Source organism: Pempheris klunzingeri, chromosome 15, assembly GCF_042242105.1.
Source record: "Pempheris klunzingeri isolate RE-2024b chromosome 15, fPemKlu1.hap1, whole genome shotgun sequence".
Classification (NCBI taxonomy): domain Eukaryota; kingdom Metazoa; phylum Chordata; class Actinopteri; order Acropomatiformes; family Pempheridae; genus Pempheris; species Pempheris klunzingeri.
The window spans coordinates 11,252,343-11,273,896 of record NC_092026.1 but is presented as its reverse complement, the minus strand read 5'-3'; the positions used below and the strand labels follow the sequence as shown (position 1 = coordinate 11,273,896).

The 21,554-nt window shown below is 40.7% G+C and overlaps 1 protein-coding gene across 1 annotated transcript in view; it reads right to left on the bottom strand.

Moving 5' to 3' along the window:
- agap3 (ArfGAP with GTPase domain, ankyrin repeat and PH domain 3) overlaps positions 1-21,554 on the bottom strand; it is a 113,751-nt gene that overhangs the window by 17,946 nt on the left and 74,251 nt on the right. Inside the window, exons 11-13 of the mRNA XM_070844873.1 lie at positions 21,089-21,260; positions 14,546-14,695; positions 8,333-8,488 (exon numbers count right to left, since the gene is read on the bottom strand). Coding sequence (XP_070700974.1) covers positions 8,333-8,488; positions 14,546-14,695; positions 21,089-21,260 — 478 coding nt within the window. The remainder of the gene's footprint in view (positions 1-8,332; positions 8,489-14,545; positions 14,696-21,088; positions 21,261-21,554) is intronic.

The following is a 21,554-nucleotide window of genomic DNA, read 5'->3' as shown; positions in this document are numbered from 1 at the left end:
TTTTTTTTAATGCAAGTTGTTTTTTAACCAGCACTGAACATTGTGAACCGCTGTGTTTTCCTCCACTCTTTTAGTTTAACTAAGACTTGTTACCTTGTCACCTGTCGTTTCCAAACAAGAGGTCTGACACAACATATGTTCCGACACATGCTATAATGTCTCTGCTGTTCAGAAGCAATTCATTAACTCCGTACTGTACACTCTGACTCGTGTAACATCTCTGCTCTGTGCACATGCTTGAGCTCATAGCCAAATGATTTGTAATTACCTAATTATGTCTATGCAAATAGTCATCTAATTTGCATAAACCATGTTTGGAGGACCAGAGGCAAGTAGACACGAGGGGAAGGTTTTTTCCCTGTGTGGCTTCATCATTAAATCATTAATAAAAAGTTACACGAAAAAGAAAACTGTGTTGAATGTATAAAATGTATTTGCACATATATTTTAATATATCCATTCTGACATTTGATGCGTGAGGAAATATATTAAAATCAACTCTGTATCATTTACAAAATGATTGCAATGTGATAATGAAAAGACAGTCAGACAAATCATCGAGTCAAAGAAATTACTTCACTTTACATTTATAATAAATTCACCCTTCCTGGTGCGAGACACAGCCCTTTGCTGTTAAATGACAAATGTGTGACGGATGCCACTAATGTAGCGATCCCTGCGCTGCCATGGAGGGCCATCTCTTCAGGGGGAAAGCAATAATCCAATTAGCTCGACACCAACTTCAATTATCTGATTTAGTTTGTGGAATCGACTACAGGTCACAGAGAATCGATAAGGGCTTAGAAGCCACTTTATTTAGACTTACAGTGAAAAAGTATTTATGTGGGTGCGACATTTTAAAGCAGTGGTGGGAATTAAAACACAACGCCTAGAATTAGAAGGAAACCTAAAAGTGACCGAGAATTGATGTAGAAATATGGAAAGAAAACTGAATTTATACAAAAAGGAGGTTGATTAATTGGAATACATACAGTAGAAATCATTTGTTTCTTGTCCAATATAACTCCAGGTACAATAAATAATGTATTTGATTATAATTTCTGGTTCCCTGAATCAAATGTTGTTGTACTTGTGTTTTCATCTTTTTAAAAAAAAACCTGAACAAAGCTAATTATTCTGTTGGCTGCCCAGGCAATAAATTGGAGGCATTAAAACACTTTCATTATGGAGATTAAAAAAGCAACGGATGGCTGCTTTCTTAAACTGATGAGTATAAGAGGGAAAACAAATCTAATTCTCCATGCATAGTAATGCACACGCGTGGCATACTGCAGCCACTAAAGAGACAGAGGACCATGTGCTGCAGGAATCTTTATGTGTAACACAGGTATTGTCATTACATGCAGCCCCAGCACACTTACATTACTTTTTAATGCCGTCCACAGTGTGGCAATTCAGCTTCATAAGCTCAAAGTAATTCTGCTCCATGTAAGCATGATGCTGAGGTCAAAGTGGTCTTCTCAGAGACAGTAAATCTGAGCATGAACAATGTGTCAAAGGTATCACGGCTATCTTACAGGCACCTGCCATGATGAGCTTGTAAAGGGGCCATTAGTGCTTCTGTTATTACTCAGGGGTTGCAGTTAGCACATGGCTAGCAGAGGAACGATCACCTTGTCACATTAACACGAGCATTAACCTCCTGACCAGATCTATCTGTGAGCCCACAATCAACAAGTTCGTGCCAATTAGAAATAAATTAACACAGCTCTGCCAGTGGGCGGACAAGGAAGAACACAATTGAAAGCCAATGGAGGAGCCAACTGTGAAGAATGAGCAAAATACGATTTTCCTTAATTAACATGGCATAATAAAAAGGAAATTATAGTGTAATGGCCATACAGCTAGAAAGAGGAAGGAACAGAGATAAAGACGCACGTCTTCATCCACCATTTACATGGATCATAAAACTGTTGAGGAGCCTCTCAGTTACACGTGTTCCTCATCAGATACTTGATGGCTTCTAACAGCTTCAATCAGCAGAAAGTCTCACAAATAATGAACGACTGCTTCAAGATACAAAAATAGATGGCATATGCACCTCTAATATTTACTGGCTGCAGTGAAAGAAACTACATACATTGACTCAAGTACTTCACTGAAGTACAGTTTTGAAGTTCTTGTACTTAACTTGGGTATTTCCATTTCAAGCTAGTGCATAGTTCTACTCTGATACACTAAAGATGACAATACTGGACTTTTTACTCCACTACATCTATCTGGCAACCACTGTACTAGTTTTCATATTAAGATTTTACATTAAAAAAAAACATGATAAGTTATGATAACATGTAAAGCATAATTGATTGGAAATGATCCCTTATGAATGAGCAGACTTATTAGCATCGGTGATGTCACTTTTAAACTTCTCAGATGGTTTCATTTAATTTAAACTGCCAATGAAAATAATGAAAATCACCTGTCATAAGCCCAAAAGACTTCAACTTATCAAATACTTCACAAAAAACAAGATATTGTCCCATAAGTATTGTACAAAGTAGGTTTTTCTTCTTTTATAAACCATCAATCATCTCAGGACTTAAAATACTATCTTCACCTCAGTCAGGTACAAGAATAAAATGCTACCTGATGCATCAATACTAACAATAGAATCATTTCACATATAATTACCTGTATTCTTTAACGCTGATAATACTGATAATACTTCTGCACATTACCTCAAGTAGGAATTTGAATACAGAACTTTTACTCTGGAAGTCTCCCCCTTTTTACAACTGTTAATGGTGTAGTTTCTGTATGACACGTCTTTATATCACTAAAAGGTGTATGTCTGACCTGAAAACCAAACAAAAGAGGGTGACCTGAGGACGGTGATTCCTCTATCGCTGTGTATGTGGAGCAGATGCTGCACAGAGGACCTGTGGACCAGATTAACACCTCAGGGGTTTGGTGAGGAGCCCAGCTGTGCTGTCAATACGGCAGGCAGTAACGTAGCCTCTATTCTTTGTAAGCCTCTCAAAAACCTCTGGAGACCAGTGTGGCGAACCCTTAGAAAGGACTTAGCAAAACAGTTCTTAGCCTTGAGGACCTTTTTTTTTCATCCATTTGCGTGAACACTTGGCTGAAATGATGACAAGGAGCAGAGGTACACAAGGTGAGCTATTGTTTTGGTGTGTAGGATGTGTTGTATTGCGTCCTATGCATGCATCAGGCAGTCACTTAAAGAAGTGCTTGCCGTTCTCGTGAATTAACGAGCAGTTGGGAAGAACAGGCCAAGGCGGTGCCATCTGTAAATGTCACAGGCACTGCTTGCTCATTTTACACATCATTAAAGCCAATATTCCTAACCTGTATCAGAGCAATCAGGAGCAGGCCATTACTGCGACAGGGGCCCCAGGGGAACCACGACCAAACTCAGAAAGAAGAGAACAGGGAGGGAGAGAGATAGAGCACACTCTTTATCTATCTGACACACACACACACACAAGCTCGTGTACACACACACACTTCTGCGCACTTTTACACGCACACACATGCTTGAGCTACTAACACGGAGCACAACACACCTTCCAACAATAAACAAACACATGAAATCAGCACCAGTGCCACTACCCTAATAGGTAGTGCATTTAACAACAGAGCAGAATGAAAACAGGGCCAATTATACATGTATCTGTGGGCAGTGTGTATGGAGCCCAAATGAGAATCTTGTTATTCCTTTCCCTCCATACTGTGGCGCTCAGAAAGCTAAGCCATTACAAGAGTGGAGGCTCCAGGGACAGCTTTCGGAAATGAGAGCGAGTCGGGGAGTGACAAAACAAAGTATTGAGATAAACACCCACCATTAGCACAGGCAGTTAAACCTCCATTTCCTAATCCTCAGCTGGACTCCAGAGGATATTAACCCTTAGTTTACTTAGGTGCAGGACAAAAGGATACTGGATTAAGTTGGACAGATAATATATAACTTATTTTTGATCAACAGTCTTGTAGTGGGAGCACAGAGAGAGAGCATGATTCCTTGTTCCAGTCAATTTGTAGGTGAGCCAGGAACAACGAGACTCTGGCAAACATTGTCTGCCTCTGATCTGAACCTGCAGATAGTTTGTAGTGTCAAGAGTCACCAAAGACATCAGAGAGCACATACAGATTAGTAAAAATGAACGTCCAGGGCTCCTGTTAGACCACACCCATGATGTTTGTCGACATTTAGCACCACCATCCCCCTGCATCCCATTCATTTTGCATCTTTTGATATTTGCACTGTATGTAATATTTCCTACCTAATTCCTCTGCACATATTTCCCATCCTTATATATATGTATTTCTTGTGCTGTATATACTTTCTTGTTCTATGTATCATAATTTTGAATATTTTTCATTTTCAAGCACAGAACTGAAGGGGGCAACAGAGCATTTCATTGCACAATGGAGAGTTATGTTGAACATAAATAAAACTTTGAACTTGAAGTTAAATTCACAGCATTTTTAAATGATGAAAATGCATTCAAATGATCTCTCCGCCTTTAAGCCTCTTGTCTTGTTCGTTGAGATGGTGTTGACTTTCTACGTTACAATTCAGCATCACTGCAAACTGGTTCGTCTTGTCATTGCTTTGAAGCAGTTCTGGTTATTGCAGCTAATTCATCCCTCATTGTTACTAATAACTGCACCATTGATCCAAGAAGACCCATATTATTCCGTGTTATCCAAAGGTACAGTACATTATAAACAAACATGAATTTTAAGTCAAATATCTGTCATTGAAGTTTTAAGGTCACATTCCACCAGTGTTCCTCTGGCCAAAAGTGTACATCAATGTCAACTATTTGTTCCTGTACAGATCACAAAAGCACAGATCACATATTCGTGCTACCATGTCGCACAAAAGCTAATAATGGCCCCCTTATTTAGGGGTTCTGTTTGACGAGTGTTTACGAGTCCTCTTTCTCTACACATAAAAATAATTACCCTGTCCTCCTCTAAGGGCTGATACAATCCAGTAAATGAGTCCTTTCAACCACTTTAAAATTCAATCAATTTAAGCCAAAATAAAACTTGATTAAACTCCATTATTCAATTTTTCATTAAATAATAGGTTTAGAAAGCAGTTTAAGCTGGATTTGATTAGAAAATGTAATTCATCAAAATAAAGTGAATTGACCCCAGTCCCCCTGTCCCAAACATAATGCTGCACAGCACATTTGAGTTCATTATAGCTTATAGAGTACATGTCTCACTGTACCAGTAATTCCTTCCTTTAGTCTGTTGTTTCTAAGAACTGTAATTTGGTTTAATTGAAAATACATCAAATCAGATCTTGTTATGGAGATGTAAATAGAAACCTTAACAATGTCTTTACATTAAAAGCATTCCGGCAAACCCTTCGCTCTCGTTTTCTCCCTGATTTCTGTGACCTTAGCACAAGTAAATATCTTCATCCCCAAAACTGGAAGAATCAGGAAGGAGCCTGTCGTCACAGTTTCCCTCCATCCCTGCACCTCCCTTTCTGCTCACATTGGACAAGCTAAAACCCCCAAAACAATGAGCATTTGATACACTTTCTTTAAAAGAGAAATACATTAATGATGCTCCCTGACAGTCTGCATTAATCAGAGGGGGCTCCCCCTGAACACAACTCTTTATCGGCCATCGATTTTCCAGTGGGTTTATGGCGAGCGACACACCGAGAAAGCTCGTCGCCGGGCGGCTGCTGGGAAACACATTACGGGGCTGTCAGTTGTCTCGCCATGCATCCTGCATCATTCTTTAAGCACATGAGAAGTTCATTACACCACACAGCTCTGACAGTGCATAGGATATTAGAGGCTGTGTCCATTGCACATATCTCTGGTGGAAGTGTGGCACCTTAGACATAACAGAGGATGTATACATTATCATCATTTAAGTTGAAGATTGAAAAAATTGAAATTTAAAATCTAAGTTCTTTGCTTGACTAAAGCCTATTTGAATGTTTGTTGAAAAGATCTGTGTAATCACTGTCTGTCATTTAGCCTTTTATCATCACAGCAATTACTTTTATGTTATAAAACATGTCTAAGATTTCCTCCCATTATAGCAGCCATGTAGACGAGTCTCGCTTAGTACTGTAGTACCATATTTGGAAATGATGGTGCAGCAACAGTTTCCTACATCCTACACGTCCCATGTTGACCAAAATGATTTCTCACCTTAAGACACGCACGCTGTTTTGATTTATGATGCTTCACAACTACTAAAATTCAATTTCAACCTGCATTGCACGCTTCTGATTGCCCTGTAAATGAGATAAACTGATAGCAATTTATTCAAGGATCCCACCTCTCCTCTCCTTTCCTTTCATCTCCTCTCTCTTCTGTTCTTTCAACAGGAGACACAACGCTCACCCCAGACTTGGGTGAATCCAATATTTAAGCGATACGTCTGTATTCCTGAGCATTCAGCAGAACAGACAAGGTGATGCTAATAGAAAACCTTGCAGAGAACCATGAGAGAGATAGAAAACAATGTGCGTGTTTGATGACGTGAGAAACATTCAGAACCTGCTTCCACCAGTCTGATTGCTCTTAGATTTCCTCCTCGGGAAGTCCAGGAGTAATCTAACTTCAATTATTCCTGTGCAGGGCATTTATCGATGAGATTTCATGACGCCTGATAATGCAAACCATCACTCACTAAGGCTTTAATGCGACTGTGTAACTCTGCCAAGAGGGTCCCATTGAGAGCTAAGTAATGTCAAATAAAACAGAAGTAACTGAAATCTGTAAGAGATTACACTTGAACACTGTGCTGGGAGCTGCTGACTGCTTCTGTACTTGCACAGGAGCAGCCAAGTCCACAAAGTGATCAGATTCACTTTCACCAATAATCTGATGTGCCCACATATTACTCCAACAACAAAAACAGCACCACTTATCTCACACCACTTATCTCTGAGGTGCTGATGATGTTCACTCTAAACAACAATGTGGTCAACAGACCCATTCAGACTTTAAAGAGAAGCTGTCAGAGACCGTGATAAAAAAGTATAATGATTATAAATGCTGAGCCCCATTTAGGAGGCGTCAATGCCATTGTTGTTGTTATCCAGCGTATCAATCTTGTTGATTGATCATCCCGCTCTGGTGACATCAGTTTTATGGCCTCTGAAATGCGTCCCAGTGTTTTCACAATGCCATCCAATTAGGGTACTCCATTCATCATTGGGCTGGAGAATCATTATTAATTGGGTGGAGAGCCGACTGCCACTCCCCTGCTGAGGAGGGCCACGGCTTCTGGAGAGCGGGCCATTCAGACTACGGTGAAAGAAATGGGGGGCTGTGAGGGTGCACTGTGCAGGGGGCCACATGGAGATACACAGCTACACACCTTTATGTACTTCATAGGCATTTTTAATCAGAACAGAGAGGCTTACAAGCTGTTTTTTCATGATGTTTGAAGAACTCTTATCAGTGTAATGAAGCTAAATTCGTGGTGGATCACTGAGTCACCATGTGGCTGCTTTATGTCTGGCATATCATTAACTCAATGACAAGTAAATACATAGAAAAAAAAAAAACATGTTTCTGTGAAGCTCCATCTACATGTTTTATTCCAGTTTTGACCTTGATTTGGTTCGGACAGTTTCTTTTACTGCACTTCTACAACTTCCTCTCACATACTAGTTAGGAGTTTCACTGGTAATGTTTAATACTCCGATTTGCATCATCCTCCAAATCCAACTCGTCCCTGTGCAGGTATACAGAGCAACCAAAGGAGTCTCATGAGCACTGCCAAGGACAGGATCCCTCACTGGCTTCCTAACACTAAAAAGTGGTAATTGTGTTGGCTGGTTAGCACAACCAATTTTGCACACTCAAAACATAGCGGACACATCTATGATTTTACTTCTTTGTGCTTAATATAGGAATTTATAGATAAATAAATTCCGATAGATTTGTGTGTGTGTCCTTTTTGTACTACCAAGAGTAAAAGTAAAACTTAATCTGAGGAAGAAAGTGTAAATTAATGCACCTTTCCAATCACTACAGTTATATGAATATTAGGAGGTGGATAATTGATAAACAGTTAGTGGCAGTAAGCCATCAGTCAGGTACCATTAAACCACAGAAGAAGAAGGCACACTGAGATGACATAAGTGACAGAGTGCTGGTCAGACCTACTTTCTTCAGTGCAGTAGAAGCTGAAGTTGACGCTGAAAGTGCTCATAAAAACAGGTGGATAGAAATGCTCCAACTGGTGGGTAAACGTTTTGCCGGTGAGACACATGTGTATCCCAATATTTGTTTTTTGGTTTTTTCCCCAGAAGTTTTGGTCATTTCACAGCTCTAGTAATGTGATTGTGTTGTACCTTCATTGCCTGCAGACACGCCGTCTGGCTTTGTGATGCCCGTGCTCTTTTTCCGTCTGTGTTTCTTGCGGTTGGCGTGTGGCGAAGGAGGTGGCTCAAGTTTAGGACTTGTGGCGCTGCCGACACTGGAACTCGCAGGATCACCCGTTCCATTGGCTGAAAAAAAAAAAAAACACATAGATATTATTGTTTATGCTTAATAAATAAATAGGATAGTTTATCTTGCTTTATATTCACTGCCCATGTAGGTTAGTTTAAGTTTCACTGTCAATGAACAAAGTGGGTACATATTCAAAGTAGTTAACATGATGCTCTTTAAATGCACCTGTCCCATTGGTGGGTTATCATTACAAAGTCTCCAAACACTGAAAACATTTGAGGATGATTTACCGGTAAAACATGGAGAAAACTCTGCTCAAACACAACATTTTCAAACGGCAGTAAAATGCAGTCACAAGGAGAGTGATAGTTCTAACGTTGGGACAAAACATTTTGTCCAGACTATTCAAGTAAAAGTAAGCGACACGCTGAAATGAAGAAGGTAAACGTTGTGATATCTATTGCTATGATGAAATATAAAATATAGAACAAGAACTGCAGTTGATGTCTGAGGAGAAAGTGTCCAATTTGAAAATAAAATCTGCTTGATGAAATATTAACTTGATATTGCTGTGGCAGAGTGCTGTGGTACCGTGTTGGATCTGAGATTTTTGCGCTTAATGAGGACTGTTGATTTGTCCGTTATTAATTGCGTTAATTGCTCTCAACTGAGGCTGCAAGTCCAGTGTGGAGAAAGTGACGTACGACAGCGAAAACACAAAACCACCTACGTGTTAAATGGGCATAGAGTGACATGAAATGGAGACAGATTTGAAAAATGTGAAACTATTCCTTTAAAGATAAACTACACTGACAGCGTATTGAAAAAAGAAAAAAAAGCTATGTACTATTATGTATCAAGTGTATGAATCTTTCTGAAACGACACACAGCAATGAATAATGAATGACATCATCAGCTTTATTCAAGTAGAGACTCGTCACACCCTAAAAATGTGTCTACAGTAGTAAGAGTTGGAAATGGCTTTGAGTGCTGCAAAAGTAACTGTGTGGCTCCGGCTTTAGATAGAGTGAAGGACAGGTATGAGGCTATCAGTGAACAAATGGTTACCTACGTTAGCCCGCAGCAAAACTCTCTATATGACTGTCTGAGAGTGACAGGGGGCTAAGAGCCGGCTTTGTTTCTTGTAAGTGATTTTATAAATGTGATATTAACCTGTGCTACCGTTGGGCAAAGGGATAGGAGGGATGGGACGATAGGAGGGGGTTGTCAGCTTGCCATCTTTCTGATTTCCTGACATTTGACATCACTTTCCCTTCTTTCCCCCTCCGGATGCCATTATGAATCTGGGAGCGGGGGCCAGGGGCCTCGGGGAAGCAGGGAGGGAGGGCCGGTAGATGGGCCCCATATTGCTCTCCTCTTACCACCCTGTGTGGTGCTGGCAGCCTCCTCCATTGTCTCCCATCAAAAGCTCATTGTAGTGTGGCAAACTCCATTCATTTCCCTGTGCACCGTCCCAGCCCCAGGGGTGGAGTGCAGGAGGACAAGGGGCTCAGGGATTATTGCTGTTGTCGTCGCCAGTTGCACATGCTATAATGTGCAGCACTGTGCCATTAGCCAGTGTACAACATTAGGCCTAATTCGGTCATTACCTTTAGGGAGATGGGGCTGTCTTTGAGGAGTACGATGGGCTCAGCAGGGGACTGAAGATGCTAACGTGGGGGGAGAGTGGAGCTCAGAGGGCCCCAGGATGCATTGTTTGAGCGTCGGCGAAATATAGGAGACAGCACCTGAGACACATATTGTTATGTCTGTACTCGATTTAAGAGATTAATCTTGATGAGAGTTGATGTATACAAACAACAAATGTCTTTACTGGAAACAGTTAAAGATACTTCTGGTTATAACTAGTTTGACTGGTTATAAGGGACCATCTTCATTGTAGTATTAATGTTTCAGAACAAATAGTGAAGTGTTACTTGGAAAATAATAACAGTGATTATATGCCATCACATTAATAAACATAACATTGGTGCTTGTGCTGGACTACATACATTAGGTTCTCTGGTGTTTTGAATGGCAGTACGCAGCCACACATGTAGCAGCTCCTAGTCGAGGCGTCTGTTTCAATTTCCCTGCTCACTTACAACAGCCCCCCTGAGACAAGTCATTAGCTGGCTCAGACAGCTGGGGGCACAGGGGTCCTCCTTGTGCCCCCCCACCCATCCTCTCCTTCCTCCTCCCTCTCCATCCCAGCGTCTGTCCTGCCAGCACAGCTCCGTATGGCGGGTGGAAGACTTGAGCTCCAACCTGCCTCCATCGTGACAGCCAGCATTTGTTTAATGTCGCTTGAGGTTAAAGGGGAGGGCTGCCCCTCAGGGGCCCCAACCGTGTCATAAACACCTCTAATTATCAATTTCTGCCCCTAATGTTGTGGAAAATGACCCTGGCCCTGCTCATGCTGCACCTGAAACATATATGGGGAGATACACGTCCCTTTGTTTGCACCAATCAAGCTTTAATAAGTCTGTAACATGAAGGAGCAGGGACAGGAAATGGATAAAACAAGAGACTATACATCTATATATAAAAAAAAAAACACCATATAAAACTACACCACTGAGCAATGATGTCAAAGCGCCTGAAAACTATACCATGTATATGATCAGAATCAGAATTACTTTAATAATCCCCAGGGGGAAATTGCATTTTGTTGCTTTACAGCTCCAAAAGAATAAGAATAAACTTCAAACACAAAGTAAAATATAAATATATAAAAGTATGAATAAAAAAAAAAAAAAAAAGATGTATTCAAAATTAAGTCTCCTGCCTTTAAGTGGTTCTCAGCTCTAAACTTTCCATGCTGGTTAGGTTATATTTTCAAAGTTGAGAATTATGAAGTTGGAATTGGACTGACTCATATTCACCGTGGCGTTATTAGCTAGCTGTTAGTGTGCATGAGGGCCATCAGGACCAAGCTGGGTAATGAAGCACACTGGGGATCAGGAGTCTCTCTTTCCCACTCAGCCAAGATCACCTGGGCAGCAGAATAGGTATCAGCCTAACCTGTGATTACAGTGTATTAGACTCCCACCACAGAGATGACGGTTTAAACATGCTTCAGGTTGAAGACTATGGGTGAGACAAAGAGGGGGCTGCTAACAGCTTCCTGCCTTTACCAATACCACACTAGGAATGAATGAAAATGAAAATGGGTGAGAGAGAAAAAGAGAGAGAGAGAAAGGCAGACAGGGGGATGAAGAGGATGGGGGGAGTCATTTCATTGTTATTCAAGAGGCTCCGGGTGAGGAGCACTATGATTCCGCCAGGCCCCTTGACATGGCAGCCCTGCCTGTCCTCAATCAAAGCCAACGGCTGCAATTAATGGCAAAAATTAGAAACAATCACCGCCTCCCCCTTATTATCCTCAATTAGAGCGTACTAATCAAGGCCTGATCGCGCTCTGCTGCTCTCTCCAAACTAAATGTCAAACTTCATTACGGCCTGGCGTAGAAATCAAACGCCCCACATGCTATCACCCTCGCATCGGGAGGCCAAGGTATAAAACACAGTGCCACGGGAAAAGGCTATCGGTGCATTAACTACCTGTGTCCTGATATGCAAACAAAAAAAACACTTATATATAAATTAGCACAAAACCGAACAGAGTTGCAGCATAAATGTAAAGAAAGGAAAGAAAAAAAGTCAGTCATGCAAACTTTTCATGAAGGTCTATAGGGGGACAATATTGAATATAAATTAGTTCATGTTAACAGAATTATCAATATGTAGTGGTATTTTGCATTAAAAGTCAGGCGGTAAAAAATTTAAATATTGCTCAACCAATTACGGCTGCAACTAACCAAGTTTTATTGTGGACTAATTATAATTATCCAGAGCCTAAAATTTCCTTTTGATAATCAAGCCAGCAGTCTAAAACCAAAAAGATGTTCAATTTACCATCATATATGGCAAAACTGAATAATAATTTTAAAAAAAAACTTGATCTACTAACGATACAACAATAGAGAATTAATCACTGAATCGTCGCTGATGGAGAGCACTGATCGACTGTAATCTTTTGCCTTTGAATGTGACATCACTCTCACTTTGACCACGACTTAAGTTACTGTCATCAGCGAGCCCATCACACTGCTCAGACGACTGCTTGAGCTTTTAATTCAGGTTTCAAAGATTGAGGTGTACCGAGGAGAGCAGGATCTAAACAAGTATCCAGCGCATTAAGAATGAGCGTCTTTATGAATGCAAGCAATAGAAAAATTGGGCTGGGATTTAATCAAAAATCTACGCTCAATATTCAAGAGACGTTACTACCTCTGCTTCTGCCTTTGCTCAATAGGTTTACAAATGAGGACATTCTTTAAATAATATGGAAATGGTTACCTGGCTAAGATGCATTCATTCTCCTGTGAATCATCAATCTACTGTTTTTGCATCTCAGAATCACATTTTATGTTAACCTGCAACCTTCACCAAGGATAATGGAGTGATTGGGCTTGGTTCAAGTCAATTCATATGGCAAAACATGAGCACCCTTCACTGTGGAACACCCTCTATTGATTATTGAAGGCACATTAGGATGAAAGATAAGAGGGTCGCATTTCAATCAACCTTATGTTTTCTGATAGTCCAGTCACACTTTACATTACAGGCATATTCTGCTGCTGTAATTCAGATTCTTAAACTGTGAGGAGACACAAAAACAAGATGTGCAGAAAAAGTTTTTGAGCTACAAAGACGTTGCTTCCGGTGTACGGGCCTTAAACTGCCTGCACCGACTATGCACTGGTAACAGTGACACATCCCAAGGACAAGCAACACATCTATCATTTGACACAACATTTTTACTATTATTTTCAGCTCATTTGCCTCATTCAAGCTCATTTGTGGTTACCTTAAGAGTAGCATGAAAATAATTGAAGAAAGTAGAATAATGGAGCAAATTGTGGGTCTGATTTAGTTGAAGACTGGATGCTGGTTAATGAGCTATGTTAATATAAAGGGCTTTTCAGTTTAGCAAACATGGAAATGGGAAATTCTAGGTCTCCTTATTTTCACAACACAACGTTTAGGAGTTCCTATTTGTCCTCTGCAGACCGACTGCCTAACGCACATTCACAAACATCCAGTATGAAGCTTTTTTTTTTTCTTCCACACACATTGTAATACAGATGCAAACACGCTCTGTGGAAAAAACTCACATACAAACAGCTACACACACACACAACACACACTTGCGCTCATTTATTTGAGGACCCCACGAATCTAAGTAATTCTGCTTTGGGCATGCTGCTGATGGGAGACAAGGGTAGGGGGTGATGGAAGTGCCTGCGTCCAGGCAGAATTGATCGTTTGGCAGCTCCAAATGAGAGACAGGCTTGTCTGCGGAACCACGAGGGCCGTGCAGTTGGACTCCAGCAGCGCTCGTAAAGTGCGCTCTTTAAACTGCCGGGGCCCCTGGGAGCCCATGGGGAGGGGGGGAGCCGCCGCCGTGCTAATGAGAACTACCAGAGTGCAAACATGCATGGAAATGACTGTTATTCTGTTGATGTGCATTTAAGTGCTTTTTTACTGCCAACCACAAAGAGAGGGAAATAACTGGTGATGAATGGTACCCCCAAAAAGCATTCATTTTCCTCTTCGGAAGAACAGAGAGGAAAACAGAGGAAGGGTGGGGGGGGGGGGATAAGAGTAAGATGGAAGGTAAAGACAGGATGGGGGGGTGGGAGCGTGTAGACATGCATGGTGAATATATTATCTTACTTCACTCAAGTACAGTGACAACGTGCAATGTGACAAGGAGGCAGTAAAAGGAGATGCATCGATGGCGGAAAGTTAACCTTCACTCTTCCTCTCCTCTGAACACTACGCTTCTGTCAACGAGCAGCAGCCGAAAAGGTCACGGCGATCACAGCCCTGATCACCTAATTATGAAAATTAGGCTTGTTCCACCTGTCTATGACAAACTAGCGAAATGGCATCTCCATCACACAACGTCTCTAGATCAGATTCCTTCATTTTGTTTCAATTCAATCTTTGTGCTAGAAATATGGGCATTTTTTTGATTATTGCATTACGCATGTTGGAAGAGATTTAGGGGATGAGAACGTAGAAGCTAAGGGTAGAAGTCTTACGGGCTCCGCTGCTTGTACTCGTGTTGATGGCTTCATTCCACTGGTCGGCGCTGGACACAGAGAAGGAGCGTTGGTGCATGCCATCTTTACTGCTGCCAAACACCGACCCGCCCGTCTGGAGGGATGTGCTACTGTTGGAGTGAGGAGCGCCTGGAAAACAAGTGGCAGAAACAAGAAAATTAATCCTGATTTCTTACGTTTGTCCATAGGTGTTTTAGTTCTAAACTTAGTCGGGTAGGATTGTTTTCTTTGAAACAAAAAAGTCTGTAAAGAAGTGAAAATAGTGTAATTGAGTTAGCAGTTTTTAGTAGTTTCTAAAGCACTGCAATGCTGCTGCCACCTCATTTGTGCACATGCCTCCGTCAAACAGCCCCCCCTCACACAGTCGCACACACACACACGAAACCCCTCTCCCTCCGCCTCTGCCTCTAATTAGCCCTTAATTAACAAGATACACTCTGAACGCTAATTATCTCGCCTCATCCCTCTGACTGCCACATCGATCTCCACTGGCGTCAGCAGGCGTTCTCTCCCTAACTTCCAATCAGGCGAGCCACGGACGCCTGGCTCTCTTTACTAATTCATGGGTTAGGCGGCACCATGTGGGGTCCTTCCCTCCTGTTCGTGAGCAGGCGCTACAACACGTCCTAACTACTCTGAAAAACTCATCGATACACTTCCAGTCTCGTGAGGGGAGTCAGATTACCTGCTTAAGATTTAAAATGCGTCAGACTGAATATATAGCTGTGCGCGTGTCATTCAATAATTTGCTCCAAAACTGTGCTATCTTATTCTGACAAATAAATTAAACTGAATTTAAAGGTAATGCCATACAAATAAGATGACCTATAAAAAAGAGGGGTTGCTTATAAATAGTGTTGATGAGAAAAAAGTTAATTCTCACAGTGTTTCCTTAAAAGTGCCTAATTTACAGGCTCCACAAAACAATACAATATAATGAAGCACGCAGACAGTGCTTTGACGCTGAAAAGTTAATATTTCAAAGGTTTTGTTTTGGAAAACAAGTCATATCTCTTTCTCAATTTTCTCAACAATGCTGTCTCATCTTACAGGTATCACACATCAAGTCCTTTTATTAAAAAATTACAAGAGAATATCAGTTTCTGATTGAGGTGACAATAACAGAAAATATAGTGTGTGGGTCGTGTGTAAAGTAAACTAAGCGGCACGGGTGCTTGTTAGGATAATATGTCCTACTCATTATCTAGAGTAATAAGTGTATCAAATTCACATAATCATGTCTAATTAGTATCAGTAATTATCTTGTTGGGCCCAGGAATATTAATCTTCAGGTCCCAGAGGGGAGGGAGCAGAATCGCAGCAAGAATGGGAGAGAGAGCGAGGGAATCATGCTGAGGAGCACTGACTAAATTAGCATGCTGAAATCAGAGCAGAGGAGGGGGGGGGGGGAGGAGGAGGGGGAGACAGAGCCGACGAGTAGGGGGAACTGAAAAGAAAATGTGAAACTTTGTTTTTTAAAAAGTGACGGATGAATGATACATAAAATAAGCTCATGACTCCTGTAAAAAAAAAACAAAAAAAAAAAAAAAAGGCTTTTGGTTGCTTTAATTGTCACTGAATTTTACAAATTTATTTATAAATGTGAAAAAAAGTGCAACACTACTTAATCATTAACACATTAATGTGTAATCGCCTCATTGCTTAGAGGAAATTCTCCATTTTGTAATATACAGATCGGGAATACTTTATTTCCAAAGTGTGAAGTTTGACTCATTGCCACCTTAAAAGAGAGAAAGACAAAAACTGTTAGATAACTACGAGGCAACTTCGATTGATATTTAAAATTCAACAATCACGTCTAATTGTCAAATTGGATGCTAATGATTAATGAATTATACATGGCTGTATCCATTAGTCCCCATAGACCACTCCTGCATAAAGGGGAGGATAATGTAATTACAGTGGAGAAATAATCAGCTTGTGGCACTAAAAGAGCACTGTACTGGCAGCTCCAGCCAGGCCTGACTGCAGTACGTTTTACAGCTTCAGCAGTGACACAATGGTGGACCGACAATGATGAACCTGACAACTTCAAACTGAGGTCCGAAGAAGGATTGGATTTGATACTGAGCGCTGCCATCTTCAGTGATCAGAAGAGGGATTTGGGTGTCAAATAGAAATACATCAAGCATTATTAAATTTGAATCTTTAGAATAATAAAAAACTATAATGCAACTGGACTGGAAAAAACATCATTTAAACTGTGTCCTGACATTTGCTGAATATATGAACCTTACATTTTCACGTCTCTTGGTCAATATCATTATTATTTTTGCGGTAAAAGTGTGACAGGAATCAAGCCATTTACTGTGAAATGACATGTAGACAGAAGGTGAAAGTTACTTAATCCATTTACTGTACGATTACTGTACAACTATAATTATGTATAAAAAGGTATACTTTACTTGAGTGTTTCCATTTTCTGCAACTTTATACTTCTACTCCGCTATATTCTAGAGGGTAATAATGTTCTTTTATCTCCACTACATTCAGGTGACAACAGTTACTTTGCAAATTAGCATTTTACAGACAATAAACATACCTATGATTTTTTTATATGTCGTTAGAGCTAAATCTACCCAGCAGCAAAAAAAATTAGTTCCACCTTGACGAGTTACATCAAAATGTGTTTCACACCTTCACGAATTAGTAACAATAATAATCTAATAATATAATATTTAATAACAAGACACTGACGGCGGCCATTTGTGTTGCATAATGATCCTGATCTTTTGTTTTTGATAATTGATCATGATAATATCTCTTTACTTTACTCTTCATTACTGCTTCAGTTCATTTTTGATGATGGTCTTTAACTTTTAATATAGTATTCCAACATTGTGGTATTGCTACTGTTAAATAAAAAAAACTGAATACTTCCACCACTACATCCAAGTACAGTATTTAAAAGGATCACAATGGGTCCAGTTCAACTAAATTCAAAACGATAGTTTTTTCATCATGCTGCATAGATATTTCTATAACAAAACAATTCATAATTAATTCATGTTCTGTTGTTATTAAATTGAATACAAACTTAAAAGCACAAAGCACCATTATGACCATTTCTTGCTGACTGTATCGTCATGTGTATAAAGAGATAACAAAAGCCATATAGTGTGTTCTGCAGGCTATCCAGGGCTGGGGTGTTAAGTAGAGGCGATGGATTAGCGGGGAGCAGCGCTGCCTTGCTTCTCATTTCTCTTTAGGCCGGGCCGTCAGTGGGTTGATGAGCCGTGACGAGGCCTGACCCCTCCGTGGAGTTGTTGCCATTATGTACAAGTAGTGGGATAATGAAGCATTCATGGTAATGTGGGCCGGGCAACACATCATCTGCGGCTGTGTGTAATTCACCACCATCATCCTGACCAACGCCCAGACGTCCCCCCTCCACCTCTGATACGGCTGCTGCTGCAAGTCCCCGCGCAAGTCACTCAGACGCTCCTAGTCACACTTTTGCATTAAATATTGTACTTAAAAAAAAGACTCTGTGCATTAAACCAATTTAAAGATTTGTACTGTCACCTTCATGTATGGCAATGCCACCCTATTTTCTTTACTTGTTTAGATATCTCACTTTTTGGACAACTTTAAAACGTTATGGCTTTATAATGTGGTTTCATATTGTCAGAGGCTGCTTGCAGACATTTCCAGCTCATAATTGCTGTTATGGCACACCGTTAGTATAAATTTGATGAAATTTTGAAGTAATTTCCTCAAAGATTAAGCTAGATAGTTAAAAAAAAAAAAAAAGACAAAATTGAGGACAGAAACAAATACTTCTACAAACAAAACAGATCTTGATACAAACTATTACTATATAGCGGCAATTCCCAGCCAAGTGTCCGTGTACCCAAGGGAATATTTCTACGGTGGTCAGGCAGCACATGGAAAGACTGAAGAGTAGACTTGTTAAAAAAAATTAGGAAATTGGACAGTTAAGGTAAAATTAAAATATCCAGCTTTTGCCACTATACATGGTAGCAGTACAACACGACCAAAAGACCAAGCCATGATAACAGCCTAAATAAATAAATCAGTTCAAAATGGACACATTGGACACCACATAACTGGTGGTGTTGATGACGGAGTCCTTGAGCTCACCTAATAAGACTACATCAGACAATAAGGCTGGGAACCACTATGCTTCCTACAAGAGGCCCCGTCTCATGTTGGCCCTGGCAGGGCCCGCTGGTCTGAGAGCACGTGGCTCCTGCTTCTACTGTGCTACAGATTGAAGATGGAGGGAAAGAGATAAACACTTTCCTGAAATCTCCACCTCTTCCACGTGCACATCTCTTCCACATCTCTCTCCCCCACAGGATTGATTCAAAGTGACTGGGCCCATTAATACTTTGATACGACGTATCTGTCGCAGGTGACACGGCAGGATGCGTGTTAACAGGGAGGATCATATTTAAAATGGTTCCGCTCAGCACACAGCAGAGGAATTAAACCTGGCCGCCTGGCAAACTCTTGGGCGCATGCGTTCTCTCATTTACTCTCTGTCTCCTCAGCCTCTCCTCTTCATCTTCCCATCTCCCCCATCCACTCCGCCCTTCCTTCTCTCCATCGCTATCCCTCTTCTCCCAGTGATTATAAAGGTCTTGAGATCTAAGGAATGAATGAATTACCAAAGGCACAGACAAGGCTTGTGATTTGGACGCGGTGAATGAAAAATTACCCCTTTGTTCCCTTCATCAATTGCACGTCTAATGAAATCAAAATCCAGATCACATAATCAGAAGAGGATCCTCCACCCAGAGAGAGACCTGATGTGATTTGTAACCTTTCTTTTCCTAAGTGGAGATTAAGGCAAATCTCCCCCGCATTGTTCTCTTGATGCACAAATGGATGGCAACAAAAAATCTTAGGGATTTGTCATTGAGACTAAGAAAACGAAAGGAAAACAACATTGTTGGGTTTGGAAGAAAAAACAAAAAAGCAAACCAGTTAGTGCTGTTTTCCAAAAAAAAAAAAACTGGTTGGTCCTGGCCTGTTTTTCAATGCCCATCATCTGCCCCAATGACCTCCCCTCAACCCAGCGCTCAAGGTTAACAGTTTGCGGGATGCAACAACCTCGATCAAACGTCCTCTGCTCTGTAAACTCCTACATCTTTCTGCTTTTGACTGATTAACCCGTTCAGCAGTGGCTACTCTTTGGCCCGGTTTAACAGTAACCTGCCTGGACAGTGCTCATGGTCCCTGCTGACCCGTCTTTGGCTCCGTACCCGCTCTCAGCCAGTTTGCTTTAGCCTGAGTGATGGAAACACTGTGCCCATTTCACAGCCGATGAAGGACCCCGCCTCCCTCTGGGGATCACTCTGCTAATTAGTATTAATTACTCTTAATCCTAACCCCAAAATCCAATCACTGGCTTCCCCTCTGTAAAGCTGCCAGACTCTCTGCAGCCTCCGGTGGCACAGCTCTCTGGGAGAAGAGCTCTATTTTTAAACTTGAAAGGTGGAGAAACTCTGGCACGATGCTCAGGACCAAAGCGCTTTTTCTTGCTGTGACCCACACTACCAAAGAGGGTGAAAAATAACTAGGTCACTGTCACAGTGGCAAAAACATAAACAAGTCTCCATTCTTGGTGATATTTCCTTAAAAACACAATTTTAAATTCCCCTGTTTAGTAATTTAAGGAATTAATAGATTTCTCATAGATGCTCATTAAGTCATCATTGTGTATAGTATGAGGCGACTAATTTACATACAGAAAGTGTGTAATTAACCTGCTGGGGTCCATTTTTATGATTAATCAGAAACTGGGGACATAGAAAATGAGTACAGTAATAAAATACTCATTGAGTAACCATTACATATTGCACCCGTGATTTGTTTTCTCCTTTGGGTAGTACATGAAATATGGGGGATCCTTCTTTACCTACAACATCTATCCTTTCAAATTTACCATTTAATATAAGTGACTATTATCATTATGTGGTATTTATTTCAATACAACTTCAAATGAAAAGGAGAAAAAAGTGCTCTGTGTGTACTCACACAGTCAAAACAGTTGAACAAGTGTTTGTGACAGCGAAAACACACTAAGCCTATAAAAAAATACAAACCATACATTCTTATATATTTAACATTTCATATTTGCAGTGATTACAATAAACTGTCTTAAGTGAAGTATTATCTGTAATTAGTACACAAACCCATTGGCCCATTGTGTGTTGTCATGAGTCTGATGAAGGATGGAGCACCACGCGCTGCTCTCATCAGTGTTAAGAGATCCTTGATCATATATTTTATAAGTGTGTGTCACTTACACTGACGCTAGTGGTTTATGTCCTCTGGCCATAACTTCAAGACTTAACTTGAAGCTAAAGCAGTATTCAAATGTACAAACCATATTCCAGTGGAATCACTTAAACTGTGCGTATGCAGAAATGTTGAATGTATTCAATTGTACATTATTCTGTATCTTAAATATGATAGAAATACTTCTATCACACAGGCCTTTAGCCTTATAATAAGGACAGGAAATCGTACCTGTGTTTCCTATGCCCAGCTGTAAGGTGCTGCGGTCCTTGGTGAGCCCGTTGGTTTTGGGACTAGCGGTGGGGGCCACGGTGGCCACCGCTCTGGGGGGTCGCTTCCCGGGAATCTTGACCGTTGTCCTCAGCAAGTCTATCTCTTTCCCATGCACATTCTGCATGTAGTCCTATAGGAAGTGCAGAAAGAACAAGACAATAGTTGTAAATGGTCTCCACTCTACTAAAGTCCCAATATTTCAAAATATTTCCCTCAATTGAAGGAACTGATTATACACAGCAGACCAACAAGAATCCAGGAATTATGGAAGAAAAACAAATTAAAAGACAATTCAATTTCCATCCCCATTAGTCACAACCCATCTCAGACCTTCCACTAAGAGTGTGTGATAGTGGAAAAATGATTGTAAAGCCATTATGCATTACCTGTGCCCACGCCATCTCTCCAAATAGCAAGAAGTTAG